This window comes from Anolis sagrei, chromosome 10, assembly GCF_037176765.1.
Source record: "Anolis sagrei isolate rAnoSag1 chromosome 10, rAnoSag1.mat, whole genome shotgun sequence".
In the NCBI taxonomy this organism is placed as follows: Eukaryota; Metazoa; Chordata; class Lepidosauria; order Squamata; family Dactyloidae; genus Anolis; species Anolis sagrei.
In genome coordinates, this window is record NC_090030.1 from 21,182,044 (window position 1) to 21,201,910 (window position 19,867).

General features: G+C 43.7%; 1 protein-coding gene across 1 annotated transcript; it reads right to left on the reverse strand.

Annotated features, from left to right (window-relative positions):
* Window positions 1–3,666: 3,666 nt before the first annotated feature.
* Window positions 3,667–18,174, reverse strand: ITGB1BP2 (integrin subunit beta 1 binding protein 2). Its single transcript, XM_067471606.1, has 11 exons — window positions 18,025–18,174; window positions 16,483–16,532; window positions 14,441–14,497; window positions 14,176–14,315; window positions 12,613–12,725; window positions 12,350–12,405; window positions 10,013–10,083; window positions 9,545–9,647; window positions 9,255–9,374; window positions 5,765–5,827; window positions 3,667–5,541 (listed from the first exon to the last, which is right to left on the reverse strand). Exons 1-11 carry the CDS (start codon window positions 18,086–18,088, stop codon window positions 5,266–5,268), a joined length of 1,113 nt encoding a protein of 370 aa, XP_067327707.1. The 5' UTR covers window positions 18,089–18,174; the 3' UTR covers window positions 3,667–5,265.
* Window positions 18,175–19,867: the final 1,693 nt, after the last annotated feature.

The window sequence follows — 19,867 nt, forward strand, 5'->3', positions numbered from 1 at the left end:
TGATTAGAAGGCTCCTCAGCTCCTCCTCACTTTCAGCCATCAAAGTGGTATCATCTGCATACACATTTACAAAATCACGATCTGTCAACTGCAAAAGGCCACCGTACTTGGTGGCGCAGCTGGCTGAGTGTCAGCTGCATTAAGATCACTCTGACCAAAAGGTCATGAGTTCAAAGCCAGCCCAGGTTGGAGTGGATTTCCAACCAATTGTGTGTAGCCTGTTGTTAACCTTTGCAACCCAAAAGACAGTTGCATCTGTCAAGTAGGAAAATAAGGTATGGGGAGGCTAAATTAACTGATTTATGAGGCCATAAAGAAGACTCCAGCAAAGCATTCCAGCGAGGAAGCATGCGGGGAATGCGGAAGTGCTTCATCAGTGTCGCAGATGGACGATGAAAGCAACAGCTCCCCGGCGGCCAGAAAAGTTAAATAGCCTCTGTGTATGTCTGTATATGTTTGTGTGTCAAAAATTGGCATTGAATGTTTGCCATATATGTGTACACTGTAATCCGCCCTGAGTCCCCTGCGGGGTGAGAAGGGCGGAATAGAAAAGCTGTAAATAAAATAAATAAATAAATCTGCACACATCATTTGAAAACACATCACACGGTCCTAAACACTTGGGAAGTGTTTGACTTGTGATTTAGGGATATGAAATCCAGCATATATATCTCATTTTCTGTGTCATACTATGTTCTTGTGTCAATAATAATGATAATAATAATAATAATAATAATAATAATAATGTTATTTATATTTCACCCTATCTCCCTGGAGGGACTCAGGGTGGATTCCAAACATAAAAGGGAAACATTATAAAACTTTAATAACTTTATTTTTATACCCTGCCTTCATCTCCCCAAAAGATACTTGGGGCAGCTTACATGGTGCCAAGCCTAAACAGAACAGTTAAAACATAATATGCATATTATCAAAAGCAATATAACAAAATAAAACAATAACATTAAACAGTATATAGAACGAACATCAAATCCGAACAACAAAAAACAAAATTCAATGTCTCATCAAGGGTGGGCAGACTGGTACCACAACATTAAAGGATAGAGCTAATACGTAAGGTGTAAATATCATATAGCAATGACAAGGATATGACTAAATTACCATTAAGGTTTGGGGGTATAACAATTATAAAGTGCTTCAGGACAAGATGTTTTGGGTCCCAAATGGGGCTTACTATCCAGGGAATTGCCTAGTCAAAAGCACAGTGGAACATCCAGGTCTTTCAATGCCTAAACACAACAACAACACATCCGTAGTAACGAAATTTGGCAACCCAACATATAAAAACAAATTATGACTTAACAACTAAAATTAAATAAAAAATGCAGCCTGTTATATCAGACATAAGACAAAACATCAAACATCGAACAGAAGCATCAGTTTCCCAGTTCCTTGGGGGTCAAATAGATTGATCATTGCTCAAGATATCTATAGGGCTGGTGTGGTGAACAGGGTACAGATACAGATAGTAGCTATTAATCAGAGGTATAATGGTAATATTACCAACTACTACTACTACTCTTAAGCCAGTGAACAAAAGTATGTCTTCAACTGTTTCCTGAAAGTGGGGAGAGAGAGTGTGAGGAAGCTGTATAATTATCAATATCAACTTAGGAGCTGGATACCAAGGGACCACTAATTAAGGGGGGTTAACTTAATTTATAGCGTAGCTTACGTTTAATAACCCTAATTTGGTCCTTCTTCTTCTTATACAGGACTGTTTGACTTAGAAGAAATTGTATCTGAGGCAAGGCTTGAGAAAAAACAGCAACAAGTTTATTGGACTATAACAGGAGTAGAATAGATTCAATGATACTTCACTAGAGGACCTTGAGGTCCACGAGGACCTTGAGATCGTCTGGGGAGGCCCTTCTCTCGATCCCGCCTGCCTCACAGGCACGGCTGGCGGGGACGAGGGAGAGGGCCTTCTCGGTGGTGGCCCCCCGGCTGTGGAACACTCTCCCTGCAGACATCAGACAGGCGCCCTCCCTCATGTCCTTTCGAAAAAGCCTTAAGACTTGGCTGTTCGAGAGGGCATTTAATTAAGTGCTACAACAATGTGGTAAAGAAGACTGGAATGGAACAAGGAATATGAGACTGGTTATGATTCCACTATGAGACGAAGCGGATTTTTAGTGTAGTCTGTAATTGTTGTATAGTTTATATGTTGTTGTAATTGGCTTCTTTGTAATTGTCTTTTATGTGTATTGTACACCGCCATGAGTCGCCCTAATGGGCTGAGAATGGCGGTTAATAAGTGCATCAAATAAATAAATAAATAAATAGAGGCACAAACTTAGCTGGTTACATTTATGGAAGTTCTTGAATGACTCTAGGCACTAAACAAACTTCAAAAGGTTTCTTTAGGCAGATGTTTCTTTCTTTAACAACCGTTCTGGTAATACAAATAAGCCACTTGATTTATTAACTGTATTAGCTCCAAGCCAAATCTTGATTCTTAATTAAAGAATCAGTCCTCCCTGTGGTTCTATCACTACAGGGTTTCTACTTCCACACAGGATCAACTACCTCTGTAGTTCACAACTACAGATCAGTTCCTTGATCCTCTCACTGGAGAATCCTCTCCTGTAACTCTCTGGTTACACACTGCTGATTCACAGATCAATCCTCTCCTGTAACTCTCTGGCTACAGACTGACTACTTTCAAAAGCTGCGCTGCCAAGTGGCAGCTGGCAGTTCGCTCTGCCCCCGTTGCTATGGCAACTCAGCTCAAGGCAAGCCAAGCCAGTTACCATCCCTAATAAAATACAATTCTACATACTTACCATTACTAACTATTGTCTAAACAGTACATGACGATAGGAATAAAAATACACATCATCACAGAGGGGGCCATTTTTAACTCCTTAAGAAGGGAGTTCCAGAGGTGGGGGGGGGGCGGCCACAGAGAAGGCCCTTTCTCTCATTCCCACCAGCCATGCATGGGTTGGGGGTGGGACCGAAAAGAGGGCCTCCTCCAATGACCACAGTGTCCGAGTTGGCCTATAGTGGAAGATGCAGTTCATCAAATAGTCTGGACCCGAGCTGTTTATCAATACTACCGGTATATACGGTTTTTTATATTATTAGTGCTCCATGCAATTATGCCACATGACCTTAAAGGGAGTCTACTGACAACACCAACACTTCGGCTTAGAAATGAAGATGAGCGCCACTCTCAGAGCTGGACACGACTGGACTCAATATCAGGGGAATACATTTACTTTTACTATATTATTAGCCTAGCACAATATTAGTATTATATATTAGTATACTGTACTATACCACTGTACTGCAATATTATTAATAATATTACATGAAATAGTATATAATATACAATTATCATATTATTATAAATAATTATATTATACTATATTATTATACCACAATATATATAATACACTACCGGTATATTAAACTATTAGTATTATATAATATATTGTACTATATCATAAGTTGTTGCATATATAATATATTTCATTACAACATATATATATGCATTATATTTCTTTCTCTGCAGGGACTTCTGGAAGCCTTTTCCTTTTGTATAGCCTGAATAAGAGCATACACACACCCCCAATTGTGCACACCATAAAAACAGAGACCATGAAATTAGTGAATAAATTACACAGAAGGAGGCCTGACTGAAAGCAAGACCTTTATTTGGGGTTTAGGTAGAGCACAGTGGCCAGTAGCTACTTTCCATGGAAATCATAAATTTCAGCTTAGGGCTCTTTTGACAACTTGACAACTTTTGCGACCTGGGACCAGAGCTACCAGCTGAATCCGCCACCTTTTAAAAACTATCCTTCCATTCTTCACATCAAATCTTTTTACAGGTTCGGTTTCCCTGAATCAAAATGCTTGGGGCCAGAAGATTTCTGATTTTTGTAACATTTATTTTTGCAATACCGGCATTTAAATATGTGCACCAAATGCCGGAGCCATAAGGACCTATAGGGTCCTATAGGGTCTCCCAAGCCTCCTACAGGGCCTATAGGTTTCCAAATACTCCTATAGGGTCTCCCAAGCCTCCCACAGGGCCCATAGGGTTCCAAATGCTCCTATAGGGTCTCCCAAGCCTCCTACAGGGCCCATAGAGTTCCAAATGCTCCTATAGGGACCCAAATCACCCTATAGGACCTGTAGAGCTCCAAATGCTCCTATAAGACATATAGGGTTCTCAAACATTGCTGTAGAACCTGTAGAATTCTCCAATCTCCATATAAGTCCTACAGGGTTCCCAAATGCTCCTATAGGATCTATAGGGTTCCTGAAATGTTCTTAATGAACTTATAGGGTTCTCAAGTGTTCTGAAAGGACCTATAGGGGTCTCATATGTTCCTAAGGGACTTAAAGGTTCTCAAATAGTTTTATGGGACCTGTAGAATTCTCCAATCCCATATAGAGTCCCCAAATGCTCCTATTGGACATATAGGGTTCTCAAATGTTGCTATAGAACCTGTAGAATTCTCCAATCTTCATATAAGTCCTACAGGGTTCCCAAATGCTCCTATAGGAGCTATAGGGCTCTCAAATGTTTCTAAAAGACCTATAGGGTTCTCAAATGTTCTTAATGAACTTACAGGGTTCTCAAGTGTTCTGAAAGGATCTATAGGGGTTTCATATGTTCCTAAGGGACTTAAAGGTTTTCAAATGTTCTTATAGGACCTGTAGAATTCTCCAATCCCATATAGAGTTCCCAAATGCTCCTATAGGACATATAGGGTTCTCAAATGTGGCTATATGACCTGTAGAATTCTCCAATCATCATATAGGACCTATAGAGTTCCCAAATGTTCCTAAAAGGCCCATAGGGCTCTCAAACGTTCTTATAGGATCTATAGGGTTCTCAAATGTTCCCAAAGGACTTATAGGGTTCTCAAATGTTCTTACGGGGCCTATAGGGTTCTCAGATGTTCTTAGACAACCTATAGGTTTCCAAAATGTTCTTATAGGGACTATAGGGTTCTCGGGTGTTCTTATAGGACCTATAGCATTCTCAAATATTCCTAAAGGACTTACATGGTTCTCAGAGGTTCTTATAGGACCTATATAGTTCTCAAATATTCCTAAAGGACCTATAGGGTTCTCAAAAGTTCCTAAAATATCCGAATGCCTAGCAAATGTCCTTGCGGCGCCACAGCTGCCTGGAGCCCATGTCTCTTTCCTTCTGCTGGAGACCATCGGAATCAGTCCTAGCCCCACAGACTCCTTCTGCCATCGCCTTGGATTCACCTCGACTCAGTTCCCCCCGGATTGGGAGCTAATGGGGCCTGCACTGCCTTCCTCCCAGTCTTCTTCCTCCGAGGACCAACTCAGCGAGTCATCCGACTCCTCCTCTGCTGGGCCACCAAGGGGTCCTTGGCCGTCCGAAGCCTCCACCTCGGGCCCCTTGGGTGGCTCTGCTCTGCTCTGGGGGTGCTCCAGCCGGGCCCAGGTCAGTGGGGGGGCCTTCTGCAAGGTGATCTCCACTTTGGAGGGCAACAGGTTCACCGCACTCCTCTGCACATCAATCACCTGGTGAAGAGAGGAAGGAGGGAGGGACAAGTCCCATTATCCCCAGGCCAAAAGCAAGGCCATTGGGAGACAAGGAGCCAAGTTGGGGGCTGCCTCACCATGAGGCCCATCCCGTGTTTCCCGGTTGCTTCTGTGCTGATTTTTATAGCTGTGAACCGAGCAGACATTCAACAGGTGAAGACGCCTGCAGGTAGAAGAGCAAGCCCAACAAATGAGAACTCACCCCCCAGAGCTCCAGCTCCGCCTGGAAAATCTTGTCTCCCTCAAAGACGATGTGGATGTCCACCTGAACAAAGGGCAGAAATTGCAAAATCATGGACCAGGAAGGGATCCTACGAGGTCATCTAGACCAACCCCATGCCAATGCAGAAATACACAACTACAGCTCTCCTGAAAGATGCCTGCCCAACTCTTGTTCAAAGAAAATGCATCCTCCAGTGCTGTTTGTTTGTTTGTTTATTGTTCTTATTATTTTGTTTATTTATATGGTTCTGGCCCAGCGTACCTGTCTGAACGTATCTCCTTCTACGTTCCACCTAGGAGTTTAAGATCTTCTGGATCACAGTAGAGCAATGGATTTTAAAAACAATGGACATCATGAATATGGATATACTTACCCTTAGAATCTCACAAAACTATATAAAACCTCCCAGAACCGATTGGAAAAGTTTCTTAGAATTTATTAAGAAAGAATACAAAAATATCTATATTAATACACTTTAAAAGAATTTTGAAGGTCGATCACCAAGAAGCTGCCGACTCAAGAAGTCATAGAAAAATGAACAACTACGATAATTTTCACTGACCTGGAAGATCCTGGAAGTTCTGCAGTAATCTATATATCTTCACTTTTATTTTATTTTTTTATTTACTTATTTTTGTTCCCATATATATATATGCCTTTTTCATTAGCTCCCATAGGTCAGCCTATTTTTCTCACTCACTTTACTATATGACATTGTTCCCACTCTTTCCATGTACCAATGGGAAATCTTAATTTTCTTTATACTTTTCTTTCTGCTCCACTCTAGGGGGCAACATATTCTAAATAAAAATAACTTTGAAAAAAAAATCTTCTGGAGAGGCCCTGCTCTCGGCCCTGCCCCTGTCACAAACACGGTTGGCGGGGACGAGAGACAGGGCCTTCTCGGTGGTGGCCCCCCACCTGTGGAATTCACTCCCCAGGAAAATTAGGTCAACTTAATCCCTCCTCTCCTTAAGAAGCAAATTAAAAACATGGATGTGGGACCAGTCCTTTGGGTAATCTTGCAGACTTGACGAGTCGACAATTGCTATGGAAACGGTTTATAGACAAGCTTAATGGAGCCGTCAGTTACAGAACTCGACGGGACAACGGCCACTAGAATGGCTTTCTGTTTTAGTAGACTTTATTATATTACCCTAATGTTTTTAACTATTTATAATTATTGATTGTGATAATAATAATATTGTAATAATAATAATCAATCTTCTTATCTATCTTTGAGTCTATCTATCTATCTATCTATATTTCTGTCTACCTATCTTTCTATCTATTTGCCTATCTATATTTATATCTGTTTGTCTGTTTTTATTATTATTATTATTATTATTATTATTATTATTATTATTATTTTTATAGACCTTCTTATCTATCTTTGAGTCTATCTGTCTGTCTATCTATCTATCTATATTTCTATCTACCTATCTATCTTTCTATCTAGCACCAGCACCGCTGGTGAATCATCAGCAACTATAAGATCTATTAACCAAAAGGTTGCAAGCTCGAAGCCCTGGGTTGGCATGATCAGCTGACCGTCAGCCCTGCTCACAGTTTACCTAAGCAGTTCGAAAACAGCTTTAGCTGTAATTAGAGAAATTAGGTACTGCTAAAAAGGGGGAGAGGTGTTTTGCAATGTTTTGGAATGAGGAAGTCGTGACGGCTCTTTGTCATAGAGGATGGAGTGACAGCACCCCGTGGACTCGAGCCCAACCATCCATGGCATCGAAACACCTCCTTCTTTTCTGTCTGTGTACTGTCTTTACAAACGGCATTGAATGTTTGCCGTGTATGTGTATTTGTGATCAGCCCTGAGTCCCTTTCGGGGTGAGAAGGGCAGAATATAAATAAAGAATTATTATTATTATTATTATTATTATTATTATTATTATTATGTGTGTTTTATTATGTTTAGTTGTAGGCATCGAATATGTGCCCCAGGGGGTTGAGAAGGGTGGGGTACAAATACCTGAAATAAATAAATAAATCAATAAATAAATAAAATCACACTTTTTCTCTCCACAAGGAGACTCCTTGTTTTCCCTTGTTTTCTACGGCTGAACAGCTCCAAGAGTCAGGGAGTTCTTCCCAATGTTGGAATCTCTTTTTAATAAGACAAATTGGATTAAATTTAAATTTAATTGATTACCATATTTGCTCAAATCTCATGTTTACCTTTTTTGGCTAAATTATACTGTCCAAATTAGGATGCACATAAGAGTCACGTCATATGGTGATCTTAGTGCTGAGCTAAAGCAAAAGGGGAAGCCGCTTCTGAAGCTCCTCTTTGAGGGACCTCATATCTCATATAATGGCTGTGGCCCAATGCTATGAGATGCTGGGATTTGTCATTTGGTGAGGCGTCAGAGAAGGCTCAAGGCCTTGTAAAACTACAGCCCCTATGACTCCATAGAACTGAACGAAGGCAATTAATATTCATGCAACCCAAGGTTTTCCTTTTCCATTGAAGGAAGCTTTGGTGTCCTGATGCAGCTAAAATAATGCAGCTAAAGCTAAAATAGAGGTGGATTGTCCTTATTATTTATTTATTTATTTCGGGCATTTCTACCCCGCCCTTTTCACTCCCTAGGGGGGACTCAGGGCGGCTTACATTCGGCACAATTCGATGCCAACAATTACAATAAAATGCAATAACAATAACACAATAGTTAAAACATACAATTAATACAATATCAACTAAAAACCGCTCTATAGCCCGCGTTCATTGAGTTCTAAAATCCGTCAATCCATTTAGCATTACCATAGTCCTTTCCAGCTCTAGTCATCCTTACCTTTTTAATCTGCCAGATTACCCAAATGCCTGGTCCCATATCCATGTCTTCAGCTTCCTTCTGAAGGAGAGGAGGGATGTTGACGACCTGATTTCCCCGGGGAGTGAATTCCACAGACGAGGGGCCACCACTGAGAAGGCCCTGTCCCTTGTGTCCCCCGTCCCCACCAATCTCACTTGTGATAAAGGTGGGGCCAAGAGCAGAGCCTCCGCAGAAGATCTTAAACTCCGTGGTGGGACATAGAAGGAGATACGTTCGGACAGGTACGCTGGGCCGGTGCTGTATAGGGTTTTATAGGTCATAACCAGCACTTTGAATTGTGCTCGGAACTGGATCGGCAGCCAGTGGAGCTGACGTAGCAGAGGAGTGGTGTGCTCCCTGTATGACGCTCCGGTGATTAATCTGGCTGCCACCCATTGGACTAGTTGAAGTTTCCGAACAGTCTTCAAAGGCAACCCCACATAGTGCGCGTTGCAGTAATCTATTCGGGATGTAACAAGGGCGTGGACCACTGTGGCCAGATCAGGCTTCCCAAGGTACGGGCGCAACTGGCGCACAAGTTTTAATTGTGCAAAAGCTCTCCCGGCCACCGCTGAGACCTGGAGTTCCAGGTTCAGCGATGAGTCCAGGATCACTCCCAAGCTCCTTCCTTGCTTCCTTACCGAGGTGCGGTTGGCTTTGACGGAACTGAGCTCCGGAAGAGGGGTCTTGGCATAGAGGGTGACCACCACCTGGCTACTGGTTTGGTGCCAGTCCTGCCGGCAAGAGACCAGCTTCTTGTCCTGCGGATGGGGAGGAGGACAAGGAGAAAAAGCATTGGCACAAAGGTCCCTACTTGTAGCCCCCCCCCTCCCCCCAGAGCAAGGTTGCCAGCTGGCTGTTCTCTTCCCTATGGAACCCAGCAAACCCCAGTTATCATGAACTGGGAGGGATACAGGAAGGGGGTCCCGACCTGTTTTTTGACCCAGAGATGCCTCCCTCGGCTGCAGCCCTTTTGCTCCAGGAATGCGTTGAAGTCTGTGGTTTTAATTCCGCAGCAGCTCCAGTATTTCATGCTGGGCAGAGGGAAGTGAAAGCGTTGTTATTATTGTTATCATCATAATCATCATCACCATGTTGTATCCCACCTCGAGCTATAGGGAGAGGTGGGTAATAAAATTGTTGTTGTTGTTGTTTCAAACAGACACCAGAGTGGAGCATGCAGTCAATGACAGCCTGGATCCTAGCTGGGCCGGTTTCTCAAAGTTTTACGTCTTTTTTCAGAGTGCATACTCTATTCTGACATCCTTTCAGGACTGAAAGAATAACCCTCCATTCATTTGCCTTCAAACCCGGGTTGTATCCTGATTTGACCTTTGGAGTAGCATAGTGGAATGGAGAGAGACGAATGAGAACATTTTAAAAAGTCACAGGTTCTTACCCTTCATGGAAAACAGGGACTCCGGGGTGGAAAGTGCAAGTCTCCATGTTGCTCTCTTGTCCTTGGAAGGTCTGGAAGACATGCAGAGCAGATTGGAGGGGAGGGGGGAAGAAAGGTCAGGTAAACACTTTGGAATAGCAAGGGCCAGACTAGCCCAAGAACTGGATCCCTTCTCCCTTTGCAAGCCAAAGAAGCCTCATCTTTCCATTTGAGTTCCTTCCCATGCTTCCCAAGCCTAATCTGAGTTCAGCATTTCAGCTTCAATAGGCTTCCATAGGTCTGAGTAAATGGGAAAATAGTCTTTAGAGATTTTACCTTTTGTTTGTACTTAAAAGTCATGTAGTTAGAGCAGGGGTCCTCAAATTAAGGCCCGGGGGCCGGATACGGCCCTCCAAGTAATTTACCCGGCCCTCACTCAGGGTCAACCTAAGTCTGAAATGACTTGAAAGCACACAACAACAATAATAATCCTTTAAAAAATATTTTATTGTGGATTTTTATGTACATAAAAAGAGGGGGAACAATATTTAAGATTATTATAGTAGGAAGAAAAAAAATAAGGAGTGAGAAGAAGGGGTGGAAGGGGGGAGAACACACTCACACGGCACTGGGGTTAGAGCGATAGAAAGCAAGAAGAAGGGAAAAGCTGGAGAGGAAGGTGGAAAGAAAGTGAGAGAGAAGGGGGGAGAGAAAGAAACTGAAAAAGTAAAGAGGGAAAGAGAGAGAGAAAGGGTGGGAAAAAAGGTAAAGAAAGAAGAGAAATCTAAGGACTCATCCTCGCGCACACACGTACACATACATTCGTCCATTTCATTCAGGGGGGATGTAAAACTTAAGGAAAAGCACTTCCAAGTTAACCAGAGCAAATAGTTATTCTCTATCGTCAGGCTAATGCCTAGTATTATATTGAGTTCAGTGTCTTCGTGCAGTTGCAAAAAACCTTCTTTCCCTCTGTTATTTCTTCAAGTTTCCTTTATTTCCATTTTCAAGATATTTTAGGAAATTGTCCCAGTCTGTATTTTTTGCCTTATTACTGTTGGTAGAAAATCTTTGTGTGAGTAAGTACAAATTCATGATGTCAAGTACCTTCAATGTCCATTGTTCTATTGTTAGGATTTCTTTGGATTTCCAGAGTTGGGCCAACTTAATTCTAGCAGCTGTTATAAGATAGAAGAAAATCTTGTTTGTATTGCTGTCCAGGTCGAAATCAATGATGCCTAACAAAAAATATTCCGGTTTTAAATCAAATTTCATGTGTAAAATTTTTTTCTGATTCTTTGTGGATTTGATGCCAGAAGGACTTTACTTTCTTGCACCTCCACCACATATGTATGAAGTCTCCTTCTGCTTTCTTGCACTTCCAGCATTTCCAATCTGTTTTACCTTTGTTAAATTTTGATAGTTGTTCCGGAGTTAGGTACAACCTAAAAAATAGTTTATACCAATTTTCTTTGAAATTGGTTAAGTATGTAAATTTTAGTTTTTTTGGACCAAATCTCTTCCCATTCTGCTAGATTGATTGAGCGGCCTATATCTCTTGTCCATCTTATCATGTTCTCCTTCACTTGTTCTTTTTCTGTTCCCATATGAGTAGTTGTTGGTAAACTTTTCTAATGAGTTTCACATCAGATTTTATTATTTTGTCCCAGAAGGACTCTTCTTTTTCAAAGCCTTGTTTTCTGTCTAAATTGTAGCTTTCTTTGATTTGATAGTACTGGAACCACGATAATAATCCTATGCCATCAGCCAAAAGCAGACCCACACTTCCCATTGATTATATTTGTTAAAATTTTTCATTTTAAAATTGGTTAAAAGATTATATTTGTTAAAAATTTTCATTTTAATTATTGTATTGTTTTAAAGTGTGTGTTTTTTTTTTTGCACTACAAATAAGACTTGTGCAGTGTGCATAGGAATTCATTCTTTTTTTTCCAAATTATAATCCAGCCCTGCAACAGTTTGAGGACCTGGCCCTCTGTTTAAAAAGTTTGAGGACCCATGAGTTAGAGAGAAAGCTTACATCCAGCCCTTTTCTATCAAGAAATGTCATTATTTTTTAAACTTTTACGATTGAATTTTGCATCTTGTTTCCTGTAGTCACAACATATCTCTGCTGCTTGCAGTGAGCTGAATGTTTTGCTAAGTATCCTGATTTTGTATTTTTAAATACTCTGATATTTTGGGGATTTCCCCTAACACTGATTTAAGGGATTCTGGAGGATGTAGTCCAAGAAAATAACATATTAACGTTCTGGTTCCAAGGCAGAAAGGTCCTTTAGTCACTACAAGAAGAATCGGGACTGGGATTAAACAGAAAATGCTTTAGGGCTGACTTACCGCCTTGCAGCCGGAGTTCTTGCAAGTGGTGCCAAGGCTCACTTCCAAGGCGGCCCCTAAGAGACATCCAGGAGGAGGAGGCATAAACACTCATTCTGGAAAGTATCTTAATTTCTGTTTACAACATTCAAGTAATTGTATTACTTGTTGTGTTACATACAATGGCACGGTACAGCAACAAATCACAATCAAAAGTCTTGCCTTGTCTGATCCAGACCTGATTTTGGCCCCAAACCCACAATTTAAGATCCTGGGTCCCTTACCCGCAGAGCCCTGTCCTGCAGCCTCCTCCTTCGGGGACAACTCCAGCTTCTCCAGGGATTGCTCCAGAGTCTTGGACACTTTGACTGGCAAGAGCTGCTTGGGTTCATCCGAACTGGAGGGGAAAGTGAACAAAACCAGGAATGCCAAAGTGGGCCATCTGGTCCAACCCTCTGCCATACAGGAAAAACATAAAGCACCCCCTACAGATGGCCGTCCAGCCTCAGTTTAAAAGCCTCCAAAGAAGGAGCCTCCACTGTAATCTGAGGCAGAGAGTTCCACTGCTGAACACCTCCTTACAGTCAATAAGTTCTTCTTCATGTTCAAGTGGAATCTCCTTTCCTGTAATTTGAACCCATGGCTCCATTGAGTCCTAGTCTCCAGAAAACATTTGTTCCATCTGCCCCATTAAATAACCCATTAAATCAAGCAAGGAGCTTTGAGATGGTTGAACAGAAGATCTCCAAAGCTCTAGGTGCTCTTACTGCTACTACAGGGAAAACCATCTGATCCCTAATCCATCTAAAACACAGACATGTGCTTTTCATCGTAAGAACAGGCAAGCATCCCAGGTTCTGAGGATTACCTGGGAAGGAATCCCACTGGAGCATTGCAGCACACCCAAATACCTGGGAGTCACTCTGGATCGTGCTCTGACCTACAAGAAGCACTGCCTGAATATCAAGCAAAAAGGGGGCGCTAGAAACAATATCATACGAAAGCTGACTGGCACAACCTGGGAATCACAACCAGACACAGTGAAGACATCTGCCCTTGCGCTATGTTACTCTGCTGCTGAGTATGCATGCCCAGTGTGGAACACATCTCACCACACTAAAACAGTGGATGTGGCTCTTAAAGAGACATGCCGCATTATCATGGGGTGTGTGCGCCCTGCACCACAGGAGAAATTACACTGTTTAGCCAGTATCGCACCACCTGACATCTGCCGGGAAGTAGCAACCAACAGAGAAAGGACCAAGGCAGTGACATCTCCAGCTCATCCCCTGTTTGGGTATCAGCCAGCATGTCAACGACTTAAATCAAGAAATAGTTTTCTAAGATCTACAGAGACACTTGCTGGAACACTTCAGCAAGCGAGAGTCCAAAAGTGGCAGGCTCAAACCCATAACCTCAATCAATGGCTGATACCAAATAAGACTCCCCCCTGGGCACACAGAAAACTAGGCAACTTGGAAGGCGCTGAACATACTGCACTCTGGCACCACGAGATGCAGAGCCAATCTTAAGAAATGGGGGTACTAAGTGGAATCCACGACATGCGAGTGTGGAGAAGAGCAAACTACAGACCTCCTGCTGCAATGCAACCTGAGCCCTGCCACATGCACGATGGAGGACCTTCTTGCACCAACACGAGAAGCACTCCAAGTGGCCAGAGACTGGTCAAAGGACATTTAATCAACTACCAAGCTTGCAAACTTTGTGTTTTGTTTGTTTGTTAAAAATTTCAATGCAACTGTTTGATTTGCTCCTGACACAATAAATAAATAAATGTGAGACAAGAGGTTCCCCTGGTCTTGGCCATGGCCTCCTCGGTTGCTCACCTGGGCCTTTCGCGCTCCATTTTCTCAGCCGACTTTGGCCCCTGGACAATGATCTCGGTGGCTGCTTTGTCCTTGGGCATACGCGGTGCTTCTTGTGGTTCGGGGGGCTTCTCGTTGCTGTGCCGGCCTTTTGTGCAGCCCTGCAGGACATGCAACAAACGCATCGCAGCATGGGAGGCCCTCCGACCCACCAACAGCGCATCACTGTTTCCCAGAACTCCTCGGGTGAGTTGGGGTTGTGAAAACGGAAGGGCGCATCACGTACCTTTATGGAGAGGAATTCGGAGAAGTCGGTGGTACGTTTCCGGCAGCAAGACCAGCCCTGGGTCCGAAAGAGGAGACGGTTAAGATCTTCTAAATGCAGGAGCCCCAAACAAAATAGTGATTGTACCATATTGACTCGAGTCTCATCGAATCTAGTGCACATCTCAATTTTTAAAACCTTGAAACAAAAAAAAAAGGGTTTGCTGCCAATTGTAATTTGCAGCAGCAAATAAAATAATAACACTTGATTTATATTCCGCCCTATCTCCCCACGGGGATGCAGGGCAGATCACAGTTCACATACACGCCAAACATTCAATGCGGTTTTGGATAGACAGGACAAAGATAGACAGAACAGAAAGGAGGTATGTTGTGTTGACATCCAGATTTTTGGCACCTTGGAGGCTGTGCTCGAATCCGGACACAGGGGGGTGCTGTTGCTCTATCCTCTATGTCGACAAACAGCCATCAGAACTTCCTCATTCCTTTTGGTCACCGCATCTTTTAGCAGTACCTAATTTCTGATCTTTTAAGGTAAAAGTAAAGGTTGTCCCCTGACATTAAGTCCAGTCGTGTCCAACTCTGGGGTGTGGTGCTCATCTCCATTTCTAAGCCAAAAAGCCAGCATTGTCCATAGACACCTCCAAGGTCATGTGGCCAGCATGACTACATGAAGTGCCCTTATCTTCCCTCCAGAGCGGTACCTATTGATCTACTCACATTTGTATGTTTTCAAACTGCTAGGTTGGCAGAAGCTAGGGCTGACAGTAGAAGCTCACGGCGCTCCCCGGAATCAAACCTGCGACCTTTTGGTCAACAAGCTCAGCAACTCAGCGCTTTAACCCACTGTGCCACCGGGGGCTCCTGGTCTTTTGGGGGTACCTAATTTCTCTACTTACAGCTCAAGCTGTTTTCAAACTGCTTAGGTAAACAGTAAGGTGGGCTGACAGTCAGGAGCTCACACCGACCGGGGCTTCGAACTGGCAATCTTTTGTTTGTTAGATCATTGCTGGTGATTTACCAGCTGTGTTAAAGCCTGGCCAAAATATGCACTCTTTGTCATTTGGCCAAAAAAGTGCACATTGTACTTGATGCATGTTTAGAATTCCTTCTTTAAAACGCGCGTTAGAAAATTAAAGCTTCCTTCCAGTAACAGAAAAGAAGCCAGAGGTGTGCATCTATGCTGTAAAATGAATCTAGTACTTTGAACTGCCTTGGTTCAATGCTAAGGAATCCTGGCGGCTGTAGTTTGACAATGTGTCCAGAGGAGGGCGACTAAAATGATCAAGGGTCTGGAGAACAAGCCCTATGAGGAGCGGTTTAAAGAGCTGGGCATGTTTAGCCTGAAGAAGAGAAGGCTGAGAGGAGACTTATTGAGGGCCATGTATAAATATGTGAGAAGAAGTCACAGGGAGGAGGGAGCAAGTTTGTTTTCTGCTGAGTCCCTCCATGGCGGTTGAGAAGATCGGGATATAAAAGTTTTAAATAAATAATAAATAATAATGCTGCCCTGGAGACTGGGACATGGAACAATGGCTTCAAACTACAAGAAAGGAGATTCTACCTGAACATTAGGAATAACTTCCTGACTGTGAGAGCTGTTCAGCAGTGGAACTCTCTGCCCCAGAGTGTGGTGTAGACTGGAGGCTTTTAAAGAGAGGCTGGATGGCCATATGTCAGGGGTGCTTTGAATGCAATTTTCCTGCTTCTTGGCAGGGGGTTGGACTGGATGACCCATGAGGTCTCTTCCAAGTCTTGCGCCTTCTCTGCCAAAGGATGCTGATGTCTTCTCAAACTACAAATCCTGGAATCACATAGCATTGAGCTATGGCCATTAAATTAGAGATAATGTCCCCCAAAGAGGATTTCTGGGTGCAGCTTTCCCTTTTTGTTTTGGTTCAGCACTAAGATGACAGTATTATGCGAATCCCATGCGCACCCCAATTTTGGCAAGGTAATTTAGCCAAAAAAGGGGAGCACAATACTCAAGTAAATAAGCTGTTTCCCCAGTGCTCTTGGTTCCCCCTGCCCAAGACGTCTCACCTTCAAAGCATCATGGAAGATGGGGAATCCAGGGTGATGGAGGCAGGCATCTGAGGGAGAGCAAGAGAGAGAGATGCCAGAGGTAAAGGGCACCTTTTGTTGAGATAAGAAGCACCTTTCCTCGTACCTGGCCCAGTCTTCCCAATGCCTTCCTCCAAGGCTAGTCCTCCCAAAAGACCCAATTCATTCCCCTTACAATCAGTTTGGTATTGGTCCCCTGAATGTCCAGGACACCCCCCCCCCCCCATCCAAGTGTTTTCTTTCCAACTGATCCCTAATCCATCTAAAACACAGACTTGTGCCTTGACCTCACTACCTCTGAGGATATATTTGTCATGTCAGAACAACCAGTCAAATTACATTACATTTCTAACAGAACAAAGCAAACAAAATTTGTGAGTATGAGAGTTGATTAGATGTCCTTTGACCAGTATCTGGCCACTTGGAGTGCTTCTGGTGTTGCTGCAAGAAGGTCCTCCCTTGTGCATGTGGCAGGGCTCAGGGTGCATTGCAGCAGGTGGTCAGTGGATTGCTCTTCTCCACACTCGCATGTCGAGGATTCCACTTTGTAGCCCCATTTCTGAAGGTTGGCTCTGCATCTCGTGGTGCCAGAGCGCAGTCTGTTCAGTGCCTTCCAGGTCGCCCAGTCCTCTGTGTGCCCAGGAGGGAGTCTCTCGTTTGGTATCAGCCATTGGTTGAGATTCTGGGTTTGAGCCTGCCACTTTTGGACTCTCGCTTGCTGAGGTGTTCCAGCAAGTGTCTCTGTAGATCTTAGAAAACTATTTCTAGATTTAAGTCGTTGACGTGCTGGCTGATACCCAAACAGGGGATGAGCTGGAGATGTCTCTGCCTTGGTCCTTTCACTATTGGCTGCTACTTCCCGGCGGATGTCAGGTGGTGCAATACCGGCTAGACAGTGTAATTTTTCCAGTGGTGTAGGGCGCAGGCACCCCGTGATAATGCGGCATGTCTCATTAAGAGCCACATCCACTGCTTTAGTGTGGTGAGATGTGTTCCACACTGGGCATGCATACTCAGCAGCAGAGTAGCAAAGCGCAAGGGCAGATGTCTTCACTGTATCTGGTTGTGATCCCCAGGTTGTGCCAGTCAGCTTTCGTATGATATTGTTTCTAGTGCCCACTTTTTGCTTGATGTTCAGGCAGTGCTTCTTGTAGGTCAGAGCACGGTCCAGAGTGACTCCCAGGTATCTGGGTGCGCTGCAATGCTCCAGTGGGATTCCTTCCCAGGTGATCTTCAGAGCTCGGGATGCTTGCCTGTTCTTGAGAAGAAACCAGAGACGACCTCTGAGGATGCTTGCCATAGATGCAGGCGAAACGTCAGGAGAGAATGCCTCTAGATCATGGCCATATAGCCCGAAAAATCTACAACAACCCATTATTATTATTATTATTATTATTATTATTATTATTAGCATCTCTACTGAAGCTGTAACATCACCCGAAAGGTAAAAAGGAAGGCCATAGGACCCATATGTTTGCCACTACACCTATGGGGGTTCAGAGAGGAACCCTCTCAACCTACCTGGGCTGTTTTCTTCGGGGTCAAACTGTTGCCCACATCCCCGGTTGTAGCACAGCAAAGCCATGGCTCTCTGGGTCGAAGGCTCTGGATCTGGGCAAATGGGGCTCTGAGAGACTTTTCTCCTTTTGCAACGGAGCGAGGCTGGGCTATCTTTAGCAAGGGGAGGGAGGCCTTGCAACCGGAGCCGGGTCCAAAGATGGGCATGTGGCCACCTGGCCTCCAGCGTCAGCTGCAGCAGGCTCTGTGGGGAGGGGATGGATCATATAGGGGACGACAGCATGCATCAACAGGCGCAGAGCTGGTTCATCTTGACTTGAGCCTCCGAGGCTGTGCTGTCGCACGCTGGGCCTGTGCATAAGACTGTAGACAGGACATAAATTCAGTGTGCCCAATGGGACGCCGGGGCTGTCTCAGATCAAAGGCCCTTGGATTTCCTTAAAACAGAGTCTTTAGATTGTTAAAGGTTCAACAATGTTCTTTATTGATGAAAACAAACAGGTACTTTAAAGCTTTCTTAACAGTCTATTGGCTCTCTCTCAATCATGTCCACAGGGAACAGGCACTATCTTCATAAACTGTATTTTAGCTAATAGGGAAATCCTTAACTTCTAATCTGGGCAGTCTGTCTTTGCCTTTGTTGGCGTGGAGCCCCTGCACGCGGTACCAACTGCTTCTGGCTTCCGCGAGTGACCCTTACCAAGCAGAACTTTGTAGACTTCCAGGGGACGAAGAATTCAGGTTTCCGTGATGGCTGACTGAAGTCCTTCAGCAAAGGAACTGTAGGGCTGTATAACCCCGGCCAAGCTGTGGGCTGTATATCTCCCCGGCCAAGCTGTAGAAGACGAAGCTTTCTACAGGAGCTCTTGGTATTATGTCCTGCATGAAAGGCTTCTCTGTGTGGACTGAACCCAAAATGGCTCCTATTCCCTCTAAAACCCAAAAAGGGGGCGGGACCAGGGAACCTAACTATAATTAACAGGTGGCTTGCCCTATGATTGCAGCCAAAAGAAGCCACCTATCTGCAGAGTCCCTGAAATGTAGGACTACAACAAACATTCAATGCAAAGCAAACAAAATTGGAGCTCCTGGTACAGTTGTACCTGCACAGAGGCCTTCGAGAATCTCATGCACACCTCAATTTTCAAAACTCTGAAACCAAAGAAAGTATTTATTGCCGAATGTCACGTTCAGCAGCAAAAAGTGCCCTCTTGAAATTTCAATTGATAAAAAGCACAAATAATGGAATGAATTCGTTTACAAATCACTAGTGATATTTTTTAAAGACTGGGAATACTGGTGGTTTTTTTTTTTTTTTTTGGCAGAGTTTTGAGAATTAAAAGGATTATCTAAAGATAAATATAATGTAATCTTATAGAGAGAGGAATAATTTTAATGTGTTGTCAAAGGTTTTCATGGACAGAATCACTGGGTTGCTGTGAGTTTTCTGGGCTGGATGGCCATGTTCCAGAAGCATTCTCTCCTGATGTTTTGCCCACATGTATGACAACATTCTCAGAGGTTGTAAGGTCTGTTTGAAATTAGGCAAGGTTTTTGTTTGTTTGTTTGTTTTTTGTCGTGTCAGGAGTGACTTGAGAAACTGCAAGTCACTTCTGGTGTGAGAGAATTGGCCATCTGCAAGGACATTGCCCAGGGGATACCTGGATGTTTTGATGTGTTACCATCCTTGTGGGAGGCTTCTCTCATGTCCCCGCATGAGCAGCTGGAGCTGATAGAGGGAGCTCATCCGCACTCTCCCCGGATTCAAACCTGTGACCTGTCGGTCTTCAGTCCTGCCAGCACAGAGGTTTAACACACTGCGCCAATGGAGGCTCCTATTAGGCAA

Excerpts from the sequence above, each read along its gene's own strand:
- ITGB1BP2 (XM_067471606.1), bottom strand. The coding sequence starts at position 18,088 with ATGGCTTTGCTGTGCTACAACCGGGGATGTGGGCAACAGTTTGACCCC. Across the intron at positions 16,533-18,024 it reads CCCCGAAGAAAACAGCCCAG|ATGCCTGCCTCCATCACCCT; the intron begins GTAGGTTGAGAG and ends GCTCTCCCTCAG. Across the intron at positions 9,648-10,012 it reads GTCCCTGTTTTCCATGAAGG|CATGAAATACTGGAGCTGCT; the intron begins GTAAGAACCTGT and ends CCCTCTGCCCAG.